This window comes from Oncorhynchus clarkii, chromosome 18 (genome assembly GCF_045791955.1).
Source record: "Oncorhynchus clarkii lewisi isolate Uvic-CL-2024 chromosome 18, UVic_Ocla_1.0, whole genome shotgun sequence".
NCBI classification, from domain to species: Eukaryota; Metazoa; Chordata; class Actinopteri; order Salmoniformes; family Salmonidae; genus Oncorhynchus; species Oncorhynchus clarkii.
Genome location: NC_092164.1, coordinates 7,081,060 through 7,103,225, shown reverse-complemented (window position 1 = coordinate 7,103,225; position 22,166 = coordinate 7,081,060). Strand labels below are relative to the sequence as shown.

The 22,166-nt window shown below is 45.5% G+C and overlaps 2 protein-coding genes across 2 annotated transcripts in view; both read left to right on the top strand.

Annotated features, from left to right (window-relative positions):
- LOC139372956 (general transcription factor II-I repeat domain-containing protein 2-like) overlaps nucleotides 1-22,166 on the top strand; it is a 979,173-nt gene that overhangs the window by 796,333 nt on the left and 160,674 nt on the right. The window lies entirely within an intron of this gene.
- The window catches only part of LOC139372424 (semaphorin-5B-like), a 107,724-nt gene that overhangs the window by 48,422 nt on the left and 37,136 nt on the right, over nucleotides 1-22,166 (top strand). Inside the window, exons 3-11 of the mRNA XM_071112136.1 lie at nucleotides 1,390-1,489; nucleotides 1,666-1,711; nucleotides 6,852-6,914; nucleotides 7,585-7,683; nucleotides 10,820-11,033; nucleotides 11,885-12,170; nucleotides 17,874-18,009; nucleotides 18,543-18,750; nucleotides 18,840-19,047. Coding sequence (XP_070968237.1) covers nucleotides 1,390-1,489; nucleotides 1,666-1,711; nucleotides 6,852-6,914; nucleotides 7,585-7,683; nucleotides 10,820-11,033; nucleotides 11,885-12,170; nucleotides 17,874-18,009; nucleotides 18,543-18,750; nucleotides 18,840-19,047 — 1,360 coding nt within the window. The remainder of the gene's footprint in view (nucleotides 1-1,389; nucleotides 1,490-1,665; nucleotides 1,712-6,851; nucleotides 6,915-7,584; nucleotides 7,684-10,819; nucleotides 11,034-11,884; nucleotides 12,171-17,873; nucleotides 18,010-18,542; nucleotides 18,751-18,839; nucleotides 19,048-22,166) is intronic.

Genomic DNA, 22,166 nt, shown 5'->3' with positions numbered 1-22,166 from the left:
CTCATAGCAGCGTACAGTAGCGACTCTATCCAGAAGGGGATGTTTATGGTGTGATACGAATGCTGTCAGAAGTTGTGTGCCATTTTTCATTTTTAATATCGTCGACATTGAAAGGTTTCAGAGGGACTAACCTTTATGCAGGGTAACATTTCTCATTTTTGAAGGAGATTATTCCTACCCAGGGGGAGCATTAAGATTATTTTATGGACAAAGAACCAAAGGTCTGTTTTAACAGTGTGAGGTTTGGGGTACTAGTGGTTCTGATTAACAGTCTGTCTGTGTTAGCAGAGTGGTGTGGACTTTCACATTTTACAATACTATCTCAATGGCTGAGGCTTTTTTATATTACAGTATTATGATTTTGAAATACACTTAACATCACCTGTCGTCTGTAGAAATGATCTATATATTAAACTGTTGCTGAGATACAGTACACTGAACTTTGTTGCAAGAATCTAGTTTAGGCTGATATCACGTCTATATGAGAACGTCTTTTCTCGCCTTCTCTGACTTTTCCCATTTGTTTTGAAGTTGTGTCTCGATCTCCTCAATTTAAAGTCCCCAGTTGGACGCATCTAAGCTAAACTGTTTATATTTGCCCATCAAACAGTCTTTCTATTGGTGCAGAGTCCCGAGCCTTGGCTATTTTGACTGGGTGTCGAGTTACATTAACATCAGGACACCAAAACAAACCCTGGCTTTATTGCTTTGGGTACATCCCTCCCTCCCCCCAATGACCTCTTTGTCTCCCCCATCTCTTTCTCTCTAACACCCGCTCTATATCCCTCTCTCTCTCTGTCTTCCTCTGTCTCTCCCTCTCTCTCTCTGTCTTCCTCTGTCTCTTGCTCTCTCTCTCTGTCTTCGTCTGTCTCTTGCTCTCTCTCTGTCTTCCTCTGTCTCTCGCTCTCTCTTTTTTTCTCTCCCCTCCCCCTAACTCTTCCTCTGTCTCTCATTCTCCATCTAATGAAGCAGGCTAGCGTTAGCTCAGCCTCTGGTAAGGGTCAGCATGCGTTTCAGCACAGGGCTCAAGGAGAGATTATCTGCTGGTTTGGCAGCTTTTGGTTTTGAGCCACCCGCTCTCACAGTCGCACTGATCTTGATATGATACAGATGTGTCAACATGCTACTACTGTGTTAGCCTGCTACTGTCATAATGGATCTACAGGAGCTGGTTTGAACTGATATCTCGTGAAAAATCAGTTGATGACACAGGCTGAAAGGCTCATCTCCATGTTCCAGGTAAAACGTCAGGGGAGAGACATTTCACACAGTCAGAGCAGGGCCTGAGCCAGCGACCGTTTAGTGTCAACTTCCCAACTGACTGGATGTTCACACTCGTTTCACCTCCTCATCCTTCTCTTCTTCCTTCCCTCCTCTTCCTCCTTTCAGCATTGAGTCCCTGGATGTCAGGATTCTCTCGTCCCGGAGTGAAGGACTTTTCCCAGCTGACCCTTGACCTGACCAGAAACCAGCTGATTGTGGGAGCTAGGTGAGATACACACACACACACACACACACACACACACACACACACACACACACACACACACACGTGCAACCCACACACAGACCCCCTATTTTACATGTACACACACATCCAACACAACAGACTTTTGCTTGTTTCTTTACTGATGTTGGTTAGAACTCTCTCTCCTCTATCTTCAGAAATCACCTCTTCAGACTGAGTCTCAGTAATGCTTCTCTCTTACAGGTAAGCCGTTCACAGCTCTCCATGCTCCCACTGTTATTACACACCACATTACTTAGGGCTGTTTTCACTCTTCCAAATGGTAGCTAGGCAACCATATAGTTTGTTGAAATTGTAGAAGAGACCAGACACATCAGAGTAACTGTTGGCCAGTAGGCTCCGTTCCTTAGCTTAGTGTGGGGGGGGTTAGGAATGTCAACACACTGAGGGTTTACTGGGCCAAATTGGTGTTTACCAGGGGTTACATCACACAGGAACGGGATCTACCCAGCTACCTTTACTCTGCCCACTCGCTCTCTGTCCATTTCAATTTAAGGGGCTTTACTGGCATGGGAAACGCATGTTTACATTGCCAAAGCAAGTGAAATAAATAATAAGTAAAAGTGAAATAAACAATAAAAAAAATTACAGTAAACTTTACTCTACATTCACAGAAATACTAAAGAAATGTCAAATTCAGATTATGTGCAAATAGTTAAAGTACAAAAGGGAAAATAAATAAACATAAATCTCTCTGGCTGTTTATCTCTCTCTGTCTCTCTCTCTCTCTCTCTCTCTCTCTGTCTCTGTCTATCGCACTCTCTTTCTCTCTGTCTTGCTCTCTGTCTCTGTCTCTCTCTGTCTCTCTCTGTCTATCGCGCTCTCTTTCTCTCTGTCTCTGTCTCGCTCTCTCTATCCCTTGTCTCCTCTCCCTCCCCTGATCCCTACCCTGTCATTGCTAAACGGCTGATCAATTTGATGTCAGTCATGAACTTTCTGTCAGATTTGTCCTGAGGGCCACGTCATTGCTTTCTTGGGATAATACCCATCAAACGTCTCCCTAAAATCAATCTGAATAAGCTGTTTTGGAAATGTCACAGTGCTGCAGGATGCACTAATGTCTTCCTGTCCATCTGGCTGTCTGGCTGTCTGTCTTAGGGATATTATAAATATATTCCATCTCTTACAATGGCTCCTTGATATGTCATTAACTGTATGAATTGCTTTTCATCAGTATACAACTAAAGGACATACCGTGAATATTACAAAGTACCTCTCTCCTTTAATGTTATGATTGTAGTGTCTTTTTCTCTACGAATTATGATCCATTTGTATCCATGGATACAAGGTACAATGATTTAATTTGGAAGTTCAAGGATGACTGCATATAACATAAATAATTTCTTACAAGGTCGTTTTACAATTTCAATATACAGATGTAGGATCTTAATTTGATCACCCTTTTTCAGGAGAACTTTCCTGCTGTGCAGGAAATTTGAACTTGTAGTATATTTCAGGTTTAAAAAGGCTTCGGAAGTTTGTAATTTCCACTTTGAAAGCGTTAGGTTTAAAATCTGATTTTATGAATTTGTGGCTGTGCTAGCGAGTGACCACTCCGCAGCGCTGCCTCCAGAACAACATTCATGATGAAAAACGCTAATATGCTACAAAGATGACCATTAATTATAATCCACATAATAATTAACATTTCCTCTTGCTGCAGGATTTTCTTCCTTCTGTAGCAAACTGGTTCAAATTAAGATCCTACATCTGTACCACTATTAAAAAGTACTGAACTTTGGTGTCAGTATACATCTAGGTACTTAAGGAGTGTAGTCAGTACACATCCAGGTACGTAAGGAGTGTAGTCAGTATACATCCAGGTACTTAAGGAGTGTAGTCAGTATACATCCAGGTACGTAAGGAGTGTAGTCAGTATACATCCAGGTTCTTAAGGAGTGTAGTCAGTATACATCCAGGTACTTAAGGAGTGTAGTCAGTATACATCCAGGTACTTAAGGAGTGTAGTCAGTATACATCCAGGTACTTAAGGAGTGTAGTCAGTATACATCCAGGTACGTAAGGAGTGTAGTCAGTATACATCCAGTTATTTAAGGAGTGTAGTCAGTATACATCCAGGTACGTAAGGAGTGTCCTTGAACAATGAGCCCACTGACCGTCTCAATAAGAGTCTCATGTCATTCATCAATGCTATACTGAATGAACGGACAAGGAGCAGGCTGGGGGAGGCAGGGACATGTGTGACTTTGGAGGCCCTGGTCGGCCTATCAGAGCAAGCAAACCATGAATGACACCTCTGAGAACCAACTCCTTAATCGACCACTGCACCAGTGGCCACAATGGCATTATGCAAACACAGGGAAGAGTTTTCAGTTTGGTAATTCATTCACGCTTTGTCCCTGATCTTTAGAAGTAGATTTGGGAGCTCTGTTGTCAGGGGTGACTGAGGGAAAGACTTGGTGGGAGTGAGTTTAGCAGTGAACGTTCACGAGGCTGAGGCCAGTTTCAGTGGCTCCAAAGTAAAGCACAGTGAACGTTTACGAGGCTGAGGCCAGTTTCAGTGGCTCCATAGTAAAGCACAGTGAACGCTCACGAGGCTGAGGCCAGTTTCAGTGGCTCCAAAGTAAAGCACAGTGAACGTTCACGAGGCTGAGGCCAGTTTCAGTGGCTTCATAGTAAAGCACAGTGAACGCTCACGAGGCTGAGGCCAGTTTCAGTGGCTCCAAAGTAAAGCACAGTGAACGTTCACGAGGCTGAGGCCAGTTTCAGTGGTTCCATAGTAAAGCACAGTGAACGTTCACGAGGCTGAGGCCAGTTTCAGTGGCTCCATAGTAAAGCACAGTGAACGTTTACGAGGCTGAGGCCAGTTTCAGTGGCTCCAAAGTAAAGCACAGTGAACGTTTACGAGGCTGAGGCCAGTTTCAGTGGCTCCATAGTAAAGCACAGTGAACGTTCACGAGGCTGAGGCCAGTTTCAGTGGCTCCATAGTAAAGCACAGTGAACGTTCAGGGGGCTGAGGCCAGTTTCAGTGGCTCCATAGTAAAGCACAGTGAACGTTTACGAGGCTGAGGCCAGTTTCAGTGGCTCCATAGTAAAGCACAGTGAACGTTTACGAGGCTGAGGCCAGTTTCAGTGGCTCCAAAGTAAAGCACAGTGAACGTTCACGAGACTGAGGCCAGTTTCAGTGGCTCCATAGTAAAGCACAGTGAACGTTCACGAGGCTGAGGCCAGTTTCAGTGGCTCCATAGTAAAGCACAGTGAACGTTTACGAGGCTGAGGCCAGTTTCAGTGGCTCCATAGTAAAGCACAGTGAACGTTCACGAGGCTGAGGCCAGTTTCAGTGGCTCCAAAGTAAAGCACAGTGAACGTTTACGAGGCTGAGGCCAGTTTCAGTGGCTCCATAGTAAAGCACAGTGAACGTTTACGAGGCTGAGGCCAGTTTCAGTGGCTCCAAAGTAAAGCACAGTGAACGTTCACGAGGCTGAGGCCAGTTTCAGTGGCTCCAAAGTAAAGCACAGTGAACGTTCACGAGGCTGAGGCCAGTTTCAGTGGCTCCAAAGTAAAGCACAGTGAACGTTCAGGAGGCTGAGGCCAGTTTCAGTGGCTCCATAGTAAAGCACAGTGAACATTCACGAGGCTGAGGCCAGTTTCAGTGGCTCCATAGTAAAGCACAGTGAACGTTTACGAGGCTGAGGCCAGTTTCAGTGGCTCCATAGTAAAGCACAGTGAACGTTCACGAGGCTGAGGCCAGTTTCAGTGGCTCCATAGTAAAGCACAGTGAACATTCACGAGGCTGAGGCCAGTTTCAGTGGCTCCATAGTAAAGCACAGTGAACGCTCACGAGGCTGAGGCCAGTTTCAGTGGCGCCAAAGTCTAGCACAGTGAAATGCTACAGTATACTGTAAGGTGTGTCAGTGTAAGGACTCCCCTTAAGTTTGAGGGTCTGAGAGATATATCGGTTTAATAGGAAATAGGAAATAGTTAGAGCAGGTCAGCATTGTAATGGTAGGACACATACCAGTTTATTTATCAGCTATTTTAGTGAAATTAATTTGCAGTCTTGGATGGCAATTTTGGGCCTTGAGATGTGCACACAATTGTATTTACTACGTTTGTTTACACTGATATTTATGGTGTAAACAAACCATGATTTACAGTTTCAGTCAGTTTCCCAGAACTATGATAACATTTCCCCCAAAATGAGGTGCTGCTTTTCACTCTCAGGACCACAATGAAACTGTAGGAACAGAGAATACAGTTGAATTATACTACTATTCTTATGCCCGATTATTTATTTACCTTTATTTAACCTTTATTTACCTTTATTTAACCTTTATTTACCTTTATTTAACTAGGCAAGTCAGTTAAGAACGAATTCTTATTTACAATGACGGCCTAGGAACAGTGGGTTAACTGCCTGTTCAGGGGAAGAACGACAGATTTTTTACTTTGTCTTCTCTGGGATTCGACCTTTCGGTTACTAGGCCAACGCTCTAACCACTAGGCTTCCTTACTGAACCCAAAAAACTATTCCTTGGAAAGTTATATGCAAAATAGGGGAACCTTGTGCAAATGTTGTTAGAACATTTTGTGTTAGCTGGATGACTTGTGTTTTTGTTTGGCCTGTGGTCAAGATCCAATTGGTGTAGCCATGGTGATTAGACTGGAGTGATTGAGTTGGGAGGAGTAACCATGGTGATTAGACTGAGTGATTGAGTTGGGGGGAGTAGCCATGGTGATTAGACTGGAGTGATTGAGTGGGGGGAGTAACCATGGTGATTAGACTGGAGTGATTGAGTTGGGGGAGTAACCATGGTGATTAGACTGAGTGATTGAGTTGGGGGAGTAGCCATGGTGATTAGACTGGAGTGATTGACTGCAATCGAGGACAGAGTATTTTTACACACAACACACTTCAGCACTCGGTGGTCCCGTTCTGTAAGTTTGTGTGGTCTACCACTTCACGGCTGAGCCGTTGTTGCTCCTAGATGTTCCACTTCACAATAACAGCACTTACATTTGACCGGGGCAGCTCTAGCAAGGCAGAAATTTGATGAACTGACTTGTTGGAAAGGTGGCATCCTATGATGGTGCCACGTTGAAAGTCAGTATGGGTCATTCTACTGCCAATGTTTGTCAATGGAGATTGCATGACTGTGCGCTCAATTTTATACACCTGTCAGCAACGGGTGTTGATTAAAAAAGGTGTCCACATACTTTTTGTGTATGTGTATGTATAGTAGTATATACAGTACATATCCCATACTAAATCTGATTTAGCAAGGATCCAACCTACACATTCTGTCCACGTTATGGTGCACACGTTTATATGTCATTTTTTAAATGTAATTTTCTTCTCTAGGCAGTAGAATGGGGACCAGATGAAGACACCAAGCGGTCCTGTCAGAGCAAAGGAAAGACAGAGGTATTATAGCTGTCTGGCAGTTCTGGACACTTTAGATAGAGAAAGACAGACGACTGGTAGAATTCTACATTAAAGGGGCTGCCTTCACCAGAGATATTTAGATAAAGACAGACGATTGGTAGAATTCTACATTAAATGGGCTGCCTTCACCAGAGATATTTAGATAGAGAAAGACAGACGACTGGTAGAATTCTACATTAAATGGGCTGCCCTCACCAGAGATATTTAGATAGAGAAAGACAGACGACTGGTAGAATTCTACATTAAAGGGGCTGCCTTCACCAGAGATATTTAGATAGAGAAAGACAGACGACTGGTAGAATTCTACATTAAAGGGGCTGCCCTCACCAGAAATATTTAGATAAAGACAGACGACTGGTAGAATTCTACATTAAAGGGGCTGCCTTCACCAGAGATATTTAGATAGAGAAAGACAGACGACTGGTAGAATTCTACATTAAAGGGGCTGCCTTCACCAGAGATATTTAGATAGAGAAAGACAGACGACTGGTAGAATTCTACATTAAAGGGGCTGCCCTCACCAGAGATATTTAGATAGCTTCAATGAAGTGTACTAGAAGCTGTACTAACCTTGTACAGGAAGAAATGAATAGACTATTGTATGGTGGTGTTATGACATCTTTGACCTCCCGTGTTCCCGTCCCCGCAGGATGAATGTCAGAACTACATCCGGGTCCTGCTCATCACCGGGAGGCGGATATTTACCTGTGGAACCAACGCCTTTACCCCCGTCTGCACCACCCGGCAGGTGAGAGAGAGAGAGAGGGAGAGGAGGATGAAGATAGAGTTGAAGGAGATGAGAGAGGAGTAACAGGAGAGGGGGGTGAGAGAGTAACAGGAGAGGGAGATGAGAGAGAGGAGTAACAGGAGAGGGAGAGGGAGATGAGAGAGAAGTAACAGGAGAGGGAGAGGGAGATGAGAGAGGAGGAACAGGAGAGGGGGTTGAGAGAGGAGTAACAGGAGAGGGAGATGAGAGAGAGGAGTAACAGGAGAGGGAGAGGGAGATGAGAGAGAGGAGTAACAGGAGAGGGAGATGAGAGAGAGGAGTAACAGGAGTGGGAGATGAGAGAGAGGAGTAACAGGAGAGGGAGAGGGAGATGAGAGAGGAGTAACAGGAGAGGGGGTGAGAGAGGAGTAACAGGAGAGGGAGATGAGAGAGAGGAGTAACAGGAGAGGGAGATGAGAGAGGAGTAACAGGAGAGGGGGTGAGAGAGGAGTAACAGGAGAGGGAGATGAGAGAGGAGTAACAGGAGAGGGAGATGAGAGAGAGGAGTAACAGGAGAGGGAGAGGGAGATGAGAGAGGAGTAACAGGAGAGGGTGTGAGAGAGGAGTAACAGGAGAGGGAGATGAGAGAGAGGAGTAACAGGAGAGGGAGATGAGAGAGGAGTAACAGGAGAGGGGTGAGAGAGGAGTAACAGGAGAGGGAGATGAGAGAGAGGAGTAACAGGAGAGGGAGATGAGAGAGGAGTAACAGGAGAGGGGGGTGAGAGAGGAGTAACAGGAGAGGAAGAGGGATATGAGAGAGGAGTAACAGGAGAGGGAGAGGGAGATGAGAGAGGAGTAACAGGAGAGGGGGGTGAGAGAGGAGTAACAGGACAGGGAGATGAGAGAGAGGAGTAACAGGAGAGGGAGAGGGAGATGAGAGAGAGGAGTAACAGGAGAGGGAGATGAGAGAGGAGTAACAGGAGAGGGAGATGAGAGAGGAGTAACAGGAGAGGGGGGATGAGAGAGAGGAGTACCAGGAGAGGGAGATGAGAGAGGAGTAACAGGAGAGGGAGATGAGAGAGGAGTAACAAGAGAGGGGGGATGAGAGAGGAGTAACAGGAGAGGGGGGATGAGAGAGGAGTAACAGGAGAGGGAGATGAGAGAGGAGTAACAGGAGAGGGGAGATGAGAGAGGAGTAAAAGGAGAGGGGGATGAGAGAGAGGAGTAACAGGAGAGGGAGATGAGAGAGGAGTAACAGGAGAGGGGAGATGAGAGAGGAGTAAAAGGAGAGGGGGATGAGAGAGAGGAGTAACAGGAGAGGGAGAGGGAGATGAGAGAGGACTAACACAGGAGAGGGAGATGAGAGAGGAGTAACAGGAGAGGGAGATGAGAGAGGAGTAACAGGAGAAGGAGATGAGAGAGGAGTAACAGGAGATGAGAGAGGAGTAACAGGAGAAGGATATGAGAGAGGAGTAACAGGAGAGGGAGATGAGAGAGGAGTAACAGGAGAGGGAGATGAGAGAGGAGTAACAGGGGAGGGAGATGAGAGAGGAGTAACAGGAGAGGTAGATGAGAGAGGAGTAACAGGAGAAGGAGAGGGAGATGAGAGATGAGTTATAGGAGAGGGAGATGAGAGCGGAGTAACAGGAGAGGGAGATGAGAGAGGAGTAACTGGAGAGGGAGATGAGAGAGGAGTAACAGGAGAGGGAGAGGGAGATGAGAGAGGAGTAACAGGAGAGGGAGAGGGAGATGAGAGAGGAGTAACAGGAGAGGGAGAGGGAGATGAGAGAGGAGTAACAGGAGAGGGAGAGGGAGATGAGAGCGGAGTAACAGGAGAGGGGGGATGAGAGAGGAGTAACAGGAGAGGGAGATGAGAGAGTAGTAACAGGAGAGGGAGATGAGAGAGGAGTAACAGGAGAGGGAGAGGAAGATGAGAGAGGAGTAACTGGAGAGGGAGATGAGAGAGGAGTAACAGGAGAGGGAGAGGGAGATGAGAGAGGAGTAACAGGAGAGGGAGATGAGAGATGAGAGAGGAGTAACAGGAGAGGGGGGATGAGAGAGGAGTAACAGGAGAGGGAGAGGGAGATGAGAGAGGAGTAACTGGAGAGGGAGATGAGAGAGGAGTGACAGGATGGAGCACTCTGTTCACGATGTTGAACAGCAAACCACTGACCCACACGACGCCACGACACGCTTTCTGACATCTGCCGGTACAGTAGAATCCGGGATTCATCCGTAAAGAGCACACTTCTCCAGAGTGCCAGTGGCCATCCTAGGTGAGCCTTTGCCCACTGAAGTCGGTTACGACGCCGAACTGCAGTCAGGTCAAGACGACAAGAACACAGATCAGCTTCCCTGAGACGATTTCTGGCAGTTTGTGCAGAAATTATTTGGTTGTGCAAACCCACAGTGTCATCCGCTGTCCGGGTGGCTGGTCTCAGACGATCCCGCAGGTGAAGAAGCCGGATGAGGGCTGGCGTGGTTCGCGGTTGTAAGGTCAGTTGGACCTGCTACCAAACGGCGTTGGAGTGGGCTTATGGTAGAGAAATGAACATTCACTTCTCTGGCAACAGCTCTGGTGGACATTCCTGCAGTCAGCATGCCAATTGCACCCCCCTCAAATCTTGAGACATCTGTGGCATTGTGTTGTGTAACAAAACTGCACATTTTAGAGTGGCCTTTTATTGTCCCCCACATAAGTATGGAACATTTCTGGACATTTCTGGGATCTTTTATTTCAGCAGATGAAACATGGGACCAACACTTTCCACTTTCCACTTTCCAACACTTTCCATTTTTCTATTTTTGTTCAGTATAGTGTGAAGTAATGTTTTGGCCATGCATACTATATAGCAGGTGTCTGCGCCAAAACCGGAAGAAATCTGTTCTCCAGTATTCCCACGAGTAAAAAAGGAGACATGATTGTGTCTCAATGTAATCAACGTATGAAGGGATTGTTATTTTCAAATACAATAATTTTTTCGGCTTAGTTGTGGTCTATTTACAGTGTAAAAATTATAATAATTATGTTCCGGGCCCCTGACATCCGCTCTGACAAAAATCATCCCGCAGCTGATTGGAGTGGCCTGTTCCTGCTGTTTAGGATCCTAGTATGGACATCTGGACATACCTCTATCTAAACACCCTCTATCCTCACCCTTCTTCCATCCTCTTCCAGATAGGAAACATCAGTCGGGTGATGGACACGGTGAACGGGGTGGCGAGATGCCCCTACGACCCGCGTCACAACTCCACTGCCATGGTAACAGAGAAGGGCGAACTCTACGCCGCCACTGTCATCGACTTCTCGGGTCGTGACCCCGTCATCTACCGTAGCCTTGGTAACATGCCGCCGCTGCGAACAGCTCAGTACAACTCCAAATGGCTCAACGGTAAACACTCATGTGTACCATACACTCTTTGAAAAAAAGAGAACCCTTTTGGTTCCAGGTAGAACCTTTTCAGTTCCAGGTAGAACCCTTTTGGGCTCTAGGTAGAACCCTTTTGGGTTCCATATATAACCCTTTGAGGGTTCTTACGTGGAACCCAGAAGGGTTCTACCTAGAACCAAAAAGGGTTATCCTATAGGGACAGCCAAAGAACTCTTTTGGAACTATTTTGTCTAATAGTGTAGGAATAGAATTACAATTGGATCATGACTGTACTTCCTGCTTTGCTTCCTGGTTATGGGTACATTCAATATGGCTGCCGGTCCACCCATCAGGGAACATGACTTGATGGGGTATTTGCATTCTAGCAATTCTATGTCAATGCCAATACATTACTGAACAGCCAACTGTAACTGGCTAGAGGCACTCCTTATGTTCTAACGTGAAAGCAATCCTAGAGGATGAGTCCTAATGGTAATAGGAAAGGAATCCTAGAGGATGAGTCCTAAAGGTAATAGGAAAGGAATCCTAGAGGATGAGTCCTAATGGTAATAGGAAAGGAATCCTAGAGGATGAGTCCTAATGGTAATAGGAAAGGAATCCTAGAGGATGAGTCCTAATGGTAATAGGAAAGTGTAAGGAAGAGAAAACTACTGATTCCATGCCAAGAACATCACTGCTCACATTCCTGCTGCTGCATCAGCCGTTTGGAGCTGAAATACCATATCTCATGTCTAACTTACACCTTCCCTCCCTCTCTTTCTCTATTCCTGTCTTCTCCCCTCCCTCTCACCCTCCCCTTCTCCCTTCTTCTTCTTCCCCTCCTCCCCTCCCTCCTTCCCTCTCTCCTCCAGACCCTCACTTTATCTCAGTCTACGAGGTGGGTCTCTTCACCTATTTCTTCCTGAGAGAGAACGCAGTCGAACACGACTGCGGTCGCACCGTGTTCTCCCGGGTTGCCCGGGTCTGTAAGAACGACGTGGGCGGTCGCTTCCTATTGGAGGACACTTGGACTACGTTCATGAAGGCGCGGTTGAACTGCTCGCGGTCAGGAGAGATCCCCTTCTACTATAACGAGCTGCAGAGCACCTTCTATCTGCCCGAACAGGACCTCATCTACGGTATCTTCACCACCAACGTGTGAGTGACACACGCACACACACACACACACACACACACACACACACACACACACACACACACACACACACACACACACACACACACACACAACAGACGCACAAGTTCACTTACACACAGCTTTATTCTCCATCTATCCAGTCCTACTTTGTTTTAGTCAATATATTTACACATTGCCCTAATGGCATCCTGTTGAAGGTTTTACAGATGCTAAGAAGCATATTACACATTTCAAGCTGTTTGGACAAATGCTGAGAGGAGGGAAGTGAAAATCACTTCTCTAGTCTTTTCTTCTCCCGTCTCTGTCTGTGTTGGTGTCCTTGGCTTAGTGACAGAGCAGAACCTTGTCTGGGAGAGACGCTTTAGTCCGCCAGGAAGAACGGTGTTGGAGGATGACCAGTTAAGAGCATTTCTGTGTGACTGTGAAACACTTCAATAGTTTTCAAACTCAAAGGGTTGTGGAAATCGATTGTGGGGAACCATTTGTGTTAGTTAACCCTGTCAGGTTTTGGGTTGCTGTCTGTCTGTCAGTCAGTCTGACGGTCCTACTCTGTGCATAGCCCAAAGCATCATATCCTGTCCAGAAGCTCCTCTCTGCCAGTCTATAGTCCCATGTGCCTTATCATTGGTCTGTTCAGAACCCCTCCCTGCCAGCCTATAGTCCCATGTGCCTTATCATTGGTCTGCTCAGAACCAACACCCAGAATCCCCTCTCTGCCAGTCTATAGTCCCATGTTCCTTCTCATTGGTCTGTTCAGAACCCCTCCCTGCCAGCCTATAGTCCCATGTGCCTTATCATTGGTCTGTTCAGAACCAACACCCAGAATCCCCTCTCTGCCAGTCTACAGTCCCATGTGCCTTATCATTGGTCTGTTCAGAACCAACACCCAGAATCCCCTCTCTGCCAGCCTATAGTCCCATGTGCCTTATCATTGGTCTGTTCAGAACCCCTCTCTGCCAGTCTATAGTCCCATGTGCCTTATCATTGTTCTGTTCAGAACCCCTCTCTGCCAGTCTATAGTCCCATGTGCCTTCTCCTTGGTCTGTTCAGAACCCCTCTCTGCCAGTCTATAGTCCCATGTGTCTTATCATTGTTCTGTTCAGAACCCCTCTATGCCAGTCTATAGTCCCATGTTCCTTCTCCTTGGTCTGTTCAGAACCCCTCTCTGCCAGTCTATAGTCCCATGTTCCTTCTCCTTGGTCTGTTCAGAACCCCTCTCTATTAGACTCAGTGCCAGTAGTTATAACACACTATATTAGTGTGGTAGGCTTCTAACCCATCTACCTCTCCTCCTAGAGACATGATGTAAACCTACACACTGCAGTACAGTCAGCCACAGTACAGTCAGCTACAGTACAGTCAGCTACGGTACAGTCTGATACAGGACTGTCTGATACAGTATAGTCAGCTACAGCCAGCTACTGTACAGTCAGCCTCAGTATAGTCTGATACAATACAGTCAGCTACAGTACAGTCAGCTACAGCCAGCTACTGTACAGTCAGCCTCAGTATAGTCTGATACAATACAGTCAGCTACAGTACAGTCAGCTACAGCCAGCTACTGTACAGTCAGCCTCAGTACAGTCTGATACAATACAGTCAGCTACAGTACAGCCAGCTACAGTACAGTCAGATACAGTACAGTCAGCTACGGTACAGTCTGATACAGGACTGTCTGATACAGTATAGTCAGCTACAGTACAGTCAACTACAGTACAGTCAGATACAGTACAGTCAGCTACGGTACAGTCTGATAAAGGACTGTCTGATACAGTATAGTCAGCTACAGCCAGCTACAGTACAGTCAGCTACAGCCAGCTATAGTACAGTCAGATACAGTACAGTCTGCTACAGTACAGTCAGATACAGTACAGTCAGCTACAGCCAGCTATAGTACAGTCAGCTACAGTACAGTCAGCTACAGCCAGCCACAGTACAGTCAGCTACAGTACAGTCTGATACAGTACAGTCTGCTATAGTACAGTCAGATACAGTACATTCAGCTACAGTACAGTCAGCTACAGTACAGTCAGATCAGTACAGTCTGCTACAGTACAGTCAGATACAGTACATTCAGCTACAGTATAGTCTGCTACAGTACAGTCTGCTACAGCACAGTCAGCTACAGTACAGTCTGACACAGTGCAGTCAGCTACAGTACAGTCTGCTACAGTACAGTCAGCTACAGTACAGCCTGCTACAGTACAGTCAGATAGAGTGCATGCAGATACAGTACAGTCTGCTACAGTACAGTCTGCTACAGTACAGTCAGATACAGTACAGTCAGATACAGTACAGTCTGCTACAGTACAGTCAGCTACAGTACAGTCAGATACAGTACAGTCAGATACAGTACAGTCAGATACAGTACAGTTTGATACAGTACAGTCTGATACAGTACAGTCAGATACAGTACAGCCTGCTACAGTACAGTCAGATAGAGTGCATGCAGATACAGTACAGTCTGCTACAGTACAGTCTGCTACAGTACAGTCAGATACAGTACAGTCTGATACAGTACAGTCTGCTACAGTACAGTCTGCTACAGTACAGTCAGATAGAGTACATGCAGATACAGTACAGTCAGATACAGTACAGTCAGAGTACATGCAGATACAGTACAGTCAGATACAGTACAGTCTGATACAGTACAGTCAGCTACAGTACAGTCTGCTACAGTACAGTCTGCTACAGTACAGCCTGCTACAGTACAGTCAGCTACAGTACAGTCAGATAGAGTACATGCAGATACAGTACAGTCAGATAGAGTACATGCAGATACAGTACAGTCTGATACAGTACAGTCAGATAGAGTACATGCAGATACAGTACAGTCAGATAGAGTACATGCAGATACAGTACAGTCTGATACAGTACAGTCAGCTACAGTACAGTCTGCTACAGTACAGTCTGCTACAGTACAGCCTGCTACAGTACAGTCAGCTACAGTACAGTCAGATAGAGTACATGCAGATACAGTACAGTCAGATAGAGTACAGTCAGATACAGTACAGTCAGATAGAGTACATGCAGATACAGTACAGTCAGATACAGTACAGTCAGATACAGTACAGTCAGATAGAGTACAGTCAGATAGAGTACAGTCAGATACAGTACAGTCAGATAGAGTACATGCAGATACAGTACAGTCAGATACAGTACAGTCAGATACAGTACAGTCAGATAGAGTACAGTCAGATAGAGTACAGTCAGCTACAGTACAGTCTGATACAGTACAGTCAGCTACAGTACAGTCTGCTACAGTACAGTCTGCTACAGTACAGCCTGCTACAGTACAGTCAGCTACAGTACAGTCAGATAGAGTACATGCAGATACAGTACAGTCAGATAGAGTACATGCAGATACAGTACAGTCTGATACAGTACAGTCAGATAGAGTACATGCAGATACAGTACAGTCAGATAGAGTACATGCAGATACAGTACAGTCTGATACAGTACAGTCAGCTACAGTACAGTCTGCTACAGTACAGTCTGCTACAGTACAGCCTGCTACAGTACAGTCAGCTACAGTACAGTCAGATAGAGTACATGCAGATACAGTACAGTCAGATAGAGTACAGTCAGATACAGTACAGTCAGATAGAGTACATGCAGATACAGTACAGTCAGATATAGTACAGTCAGATACAGTACAGTCAGATAGAGTACAGTCAGATAGAGTACAGTCAGATACAGTACAGTCAGATAGAGTACAGTCAGATACAGTACAGTCTGATACAGTACAGTCTGATACAGTACAGTCAGCTACAGTACAGTCTGCTACAGTACAGTCTGCTACAGTACAGCCTGCTACAGTACAGTCAGCTACAGTACAGTCAGATAGAGTACATGCAGATACAGTACAGTCAGATAGAGTACAGTCTGCTACAGTACAGTCAGATAGAGTACATGCAGATACAGTACAGTCTGATACAGTACAGTCAGATAGAGTACATGCAGATACATTACAGTCTGATACAGTACAGTCTGCTACAGTACAGTCAGATACAGTACAGTCTGCTACAGTACAGTCAGATACAGTACAGTCTGCTACAGTACAGTCAGCTACAGTACAGTCAGATACAGTACAGTTTGATACAGTACAGTTTGATACAGTACAGTCAGCTACAGTACAGTCTGATACAGTACAGTCTGCTACAGTACAGTCTGATACAGTACAGTCTGCTACAGTACAGTCTGCTACAGTACAGTCAGATAGAGTACAGTCAGATACAGTACAGTCTGCTACAGTACAGTCAGATAGAGTACATGCAGATACAGTACAGTCTGCTACAGTACAGTCAGATACAGTACAGCCTGCTACAGTACAGTCTGCTACAGTACAGTCAGATAGAGTACATGCAGATACAGTACAGTCTGCTACAGTACAGTCAGATACAGTACAGTCAGATACAGTCAGATACAGTACAGCCAGATACAGTACAGTCAGATACAGTACAGTCAGATACAGTACAGCCAGATACAGTACAGTCAGATACAGTACAGTCAGATACAGTACAGTTTGATACAGTACAGTCTGATACAGTACAGTCTGATTCAGTACAGTACCCCAATGGTTCCTTTCATACCTGTACTAATGGTCCTATTGAGAGAGAGCGGTAGCATCAATTTGGGCCCATATTACTGGCACAAGCACTCTTCTGTCTGAGGTCCATTTTGGACTCACCCAGGGCAGAGCTAAAAGGCTTGTAAACTCTGAGGTATTGAGAAAGACATCTTATCCCAGTCGCACAGACAAAAGACAGGCTGCAAGGCATTGAAACGATAGTGATCTCAGGTATCCTCCAGGGATAACAGGAACAACTCTGAAAGACCTTAGTGATGAAGACGTGGTGTGTCTGGTTCTTCTCCGATTCGGAGGGTTTTTACCATATAAATAGAATCTATAGAAAGGGCTTGGAACCTCTGACCCTGGCAATTTGACTGTTACACCGGTGCACTCGCAATGGCTGCCAGTCCACCCATTATGACATCATTGACTTGAATGTTCTGTAGATTCTATTACTATGAGTTTTGCCTTGTGTTTCGGTTGCAGTTCCTTTTCCTAGTCCTTTTCTACTTACCCTTTTCTACCCTCCCTCCTTTTACCAGTGAATACCTTTGTCTGTGTTGCAGCTGAGAGGTTTGAATGACTGTGAGGATTGTTTACGAATGAGATGGGAGCACAGGTCTATAGGAAAGAAAGACATGTCTGTGCCAGCACTGGGAGATCATCAAAAATCATTATCCTGTCATTATCCTGTCATTATCCAATTATTATCCAATTATGTGCCATATTGTACCTTATATTCGTAGTGATAACTATTATAATTGATAGATAAATGTCTCTGTATACTGTAGACGTCATTAAGCTCTCTTTTGAACTAAGAACATAAGTAGGTCTTACGCATCAATTCAGTTCTTTATGAACAGTGGTTTCCTGTCTCAAATCGGCGGCTGTATTTTTCCTGCTGATGTCCGTACAAAAGGCTTTATAGATACATTTGGTGGATTGGATTGAAAAAAAGTGGACGGCACTCAACCAACGCGAGTCGAGGTGCAACCAAAACATTTGATCCTCATTGAAAAGGAAAGGGCACAACGCTCGCTCACCGTTAAAAAAACGTATCGATTGGTTCACTGCCATGGCCTCTGAGTCACGGTTTCCTGACGTCTTTATGTCCCTCTCTTCCTAACAGGAACAGCATCTCTGCGTCGGCTGTGTGTGCTTTCAACCTCAGCGCCATCACCCAGGCGTTCAACGGACCGTTCCGTTACCAGGAGAACCCTCGTACAAGCTGGCTCTCCACCCCCAACCCCATCCCCAACTTCCAGGTAGGGGACGATGCAAAGTCTACTGTCTGGTCTTCTACTAGATTCCTTCTTTCACTGTTTCCCAGCCCTCTACTCAGGGACCAAGATGTTTCACGTATGTCTGAACTAGCACACCTAATTCCATGAGGCGATGACTCAAATGAGCCTTTTATCACACCTGATTCCACTGGTCAATAACTCAAATGAGCCTTTCATCACACCTGATTCCACTGGTCAATAACTCAAATGAGCCTTTCATCACACCTGATTCCACTAGTCGATGACGCGAAAGAGTCTTTCATCAAATCTGATTCCACTGGTCAATGACTCAAATGAGCCTTTCATCACACATGATTCCACTAGTCAATGACGCAAAAGAGTCTTTCATCAAATCTGATTCCACTGGTCAATGACTCAAATGAGCCTTTCATCAAGCTCCTAGGCTCCACCTTGTGATCTCTGGTTTATTGCAAAATAAATTAGTATAATTTAGGAAAAACATTTGGGGAAAAAACTAATCAAAAAGTTGTCCTTCCCCCTGTCTGCCCCCTCAGTGTGATACCCTGGAGGAGCGAGGTCCAGGGGAGAACCAGACGGAGCGCAGCCTGCAGGACGCGCAGCGTCTCTTCCTCATGTCTGACGTGGTGCAGCCCGTCTCCACCGACCCCCTCCTGTACCAGGACAACATCCGTTTCTCCAAGCTGGTGGTGGACATCGTGCAGGGCCGAGACACCCTCTACCACGTCATGTACATCGGCACTGGTGAGGGAGGGAGGGAGGGAGAGGGAGAGGGAGAGAGGGAGGGAGGGAAACGGAAGCTAGATGTCTCATTTTGTCTGTTTGTCCAAAAGAATACGGCACCATCCTGAAGGCCCTCTCCACGACCAATAAGAGCATGCGGGGGTGTTACCTGGAAGAGATGAGGCTCCTCCCCGAGGGCGAAAGCGAGCCAATCAAGAGCCTTCAAATCCTCCACAGCGATAGGTCGTTGTTTGTGGGGCTTAGCGACAGGGTGCTGAAGATCCCACTGGAAAGATGCTCCAGCTACAAAACTGAACGGTAAGAAGACCACTCCCACACACCCTCTTCAATGCCCCACCACTTATACAGCTGCAGTTCACTCAAACCTGCCTTTGCAATGTTTACGAAGTTTCTTTGTTTATAAACTACTTCCTGTACTCTTCTTGTTCTGGAAAGTGGATGTATCTACTGGTGAGGGCAAAGTCCAGAAGATAACAATAATATTGTATCAGTATTCTACCTGAAGCTAATCATCTTAGTGACAGTTAATTGGGAAGAAGCCAAATGTTCTGTCCTCTAAATCAAATAAAATCAAATTTTATTTGTCACATACACATGGTTAGCAGATGTTAATGCGAGTGTAGCGAAATGCTTGTGCTTCTAGTTCCGACAATGCAGTAATAACCAACAAATAATCTAGCTAACAATTCCAAAACTACTACCTTATAGACACAAGTGTAAGGGGATAAAGAATATGTACATAAAGATATATGAATGAGTGATGGTACAGAGCGGCATAGGCAAGATACAGTAGATGGTATTGAGTGCAGTATATACATATGAGATGAGTATGTAAACAAAGTGGCATAGTTAAAGTGGCTAGTGATACATGTATTACATAAAGATGCAGTAGATTATATAGAGTACAGTATATACATATACATATGAGATGAATAATGTAGGGTATGTAAACATTATATTAGGTAGCATTGTTTAAAGTGGCTAGTGATATATTTTACATCATTTCCTATCAATTCCCATTATTAAAGTGGCTGCAGTTGAGTCAGTGTGTTGGCAGCAGCCACTCAATGTTAGTGGTGGCTGTTTAACAGTCTGATGGCCTTGAGATAGAAGCTGTTTTTCAGTCTCTCGGTCCCAGCTTTGATGCACCTGTACTGACCTCGCCTTCTGGATGATAGCGGGGTGAACAGGCAGTGGCTCGGGTGGTTGTTGTCCTTGATGATCTTTATGGCCTTCCTGTGACATCGGGTGGTGTAAGTGTCCTGGAGGGCAGGTAGTTTGCCCCCGGTGATGCGTTGTGCAGACCTCACTACCCTATGGAGAGCCTTACGGTTGTGGGCGGAGCAGTTGCCGTACCAGGCGGTGATACAGCCCGACAGGATGCTCTCGATTGTGCATCTGTAGAAGTTTGTGAGTGCTTTTGGTGACAAGCCAAATTTCTTCAGCCTCCTGAGGTTGAAGAGGCGCTGCTGCGCCTTCTTCACGATGCTGTCTGTGTGGGTGGACCAATTCAGTTTGTCTGTGATGTGTACGCCGAGGAACTTAAAACTTACTACCCTCTCCACTACTGTTCCATCGATGTGGATAGGGGGGTGTTCCCTCTGCTGTTTCCTGAAGTCCACAATCATCTCCTTAGTTTTGTTGACGTTGCGTGTGAGGTTATTTTCCTGACACCACACTCCGAGGGCCCTCACCTCCTCCCTGTAGGCCGTCTCGTCGTTGTTGGTAATCAAGCCTACCACTGTTGTGTCGTCCGCAAACTTGATGATTGAGTTGGAGGCGTGCGTGGCCACGCAGTTGTGGGTGAACAGGGAGTACAGGAGAGGGCTCAGAACGCACCCTTGTGGGGCCCCAGTGTTGAGGATCAGCGGGGTGAAAATGTTGTTGCCTACCCTCACCACCTGGGGGCAGCCCGTCAGGAAGTCCAGTACCCAGTTGCACAGGGCGGGGTCAAGACCCAGGGTCTCGAGCTTGATGACGAGCTTGGAGGGCACTATGGTGTTAAATGCCGAGCTGTAGTCGATGAACAGCATTCTCACATAGGTATTCCTCTTGTCCAGATGGGTTAGGGCAGTGTGCAGTGTGGTTGAGATTGCATCGTCTGTGGACCTATTTGGGCGGTAAGCAAATTGGAGTGGGTCTAGGGTGTCAGGTAGGGTGGAGGTGATATGGTCCTTGACCAGTCTCTCAAAGCACTTCATGATGACGGAAGTGAGTGCTACGGGGCGGTAGTCGTTTAGCTCAGTTACCTTAGCTTTCTTGGGAACAGGAACAATGGTGGCCCTCTTGAAGCATGTGGAAACAACAGACTGGGATAGGGATTGATTGAATATGTTCGTAAACACACCAGCCAGCTGGTCTGCGAATGCTCTGAGGGCGCAGCTGGGGATGCCGTCTGGGCCTGCAGCCTAGCAGGGTCTGACTGATCCAGACAGGAAGTAGTCACATGCAGGAATGGTGGCATTATTACTGTTATGACTACTGATATATGAGGTCTTCTACACCCCACAGCCCTCCGTAGCTTCCATAGGACCTCAGACACCCAATGATATCACACCTTACTGTACAGTATGAAGAATGGTGGTGTTATCACTATAATGATATCACATCTTACTGTACAGTATGAAGAATGGTGGTGTTATCACTATAATGATATCACACCTTACTGTACAGTATGAAGAATGGTGGTGTTATGACTATAATGATATCACACCTTACTGTACAGTATGAAGAATGGTGGTGTAATGACTATAATGATATCACACCTTACTGTACAGTATGAAGAATGGTGGTGTTATGACTATAATGATATCACACCTTACTGTACAGTATGAAGAATGGTGGTGTTATGACTATAATGATATCACACCTTACTGTACAATATGAAGAATGGTGGTGTTATGACTGTAATGATATCACACCTTACTGTACAGTATGAAGAATGGTGGTGTTATCACTATAATGATATCACACCTTACTGTACAGTATGAAGAATGGTGGTGTTATGACTGTAATGATATCACACCTTACTGTACAGTATGAAGAATGGTGGTGTTATGACTATAATGATATCACACCTTACTGTACAGTATGAAGAATGGTGGTGTTATGACTATAATGATATCACACCTTACTGTACAATATGAAGAATGGTGGTGTTATGACTATAATGATATCACACCTTACTGTACAGTATGAAGAATGGTGGTGTTATGACTATAATGATATCACACCTTACTGTACAATATGAAGAATGGTGGTGTTATGACTATAATGATATCACACCTTACTGTACAGTATGAAGAATGGTGGTGTTATGACTATAATGATATCACACCTTACTGTACAGTATGAAGAATGGTGGTGTTATGACTATAATGATATCACATCTTACTGTACAGTATGAAGAATGGTGG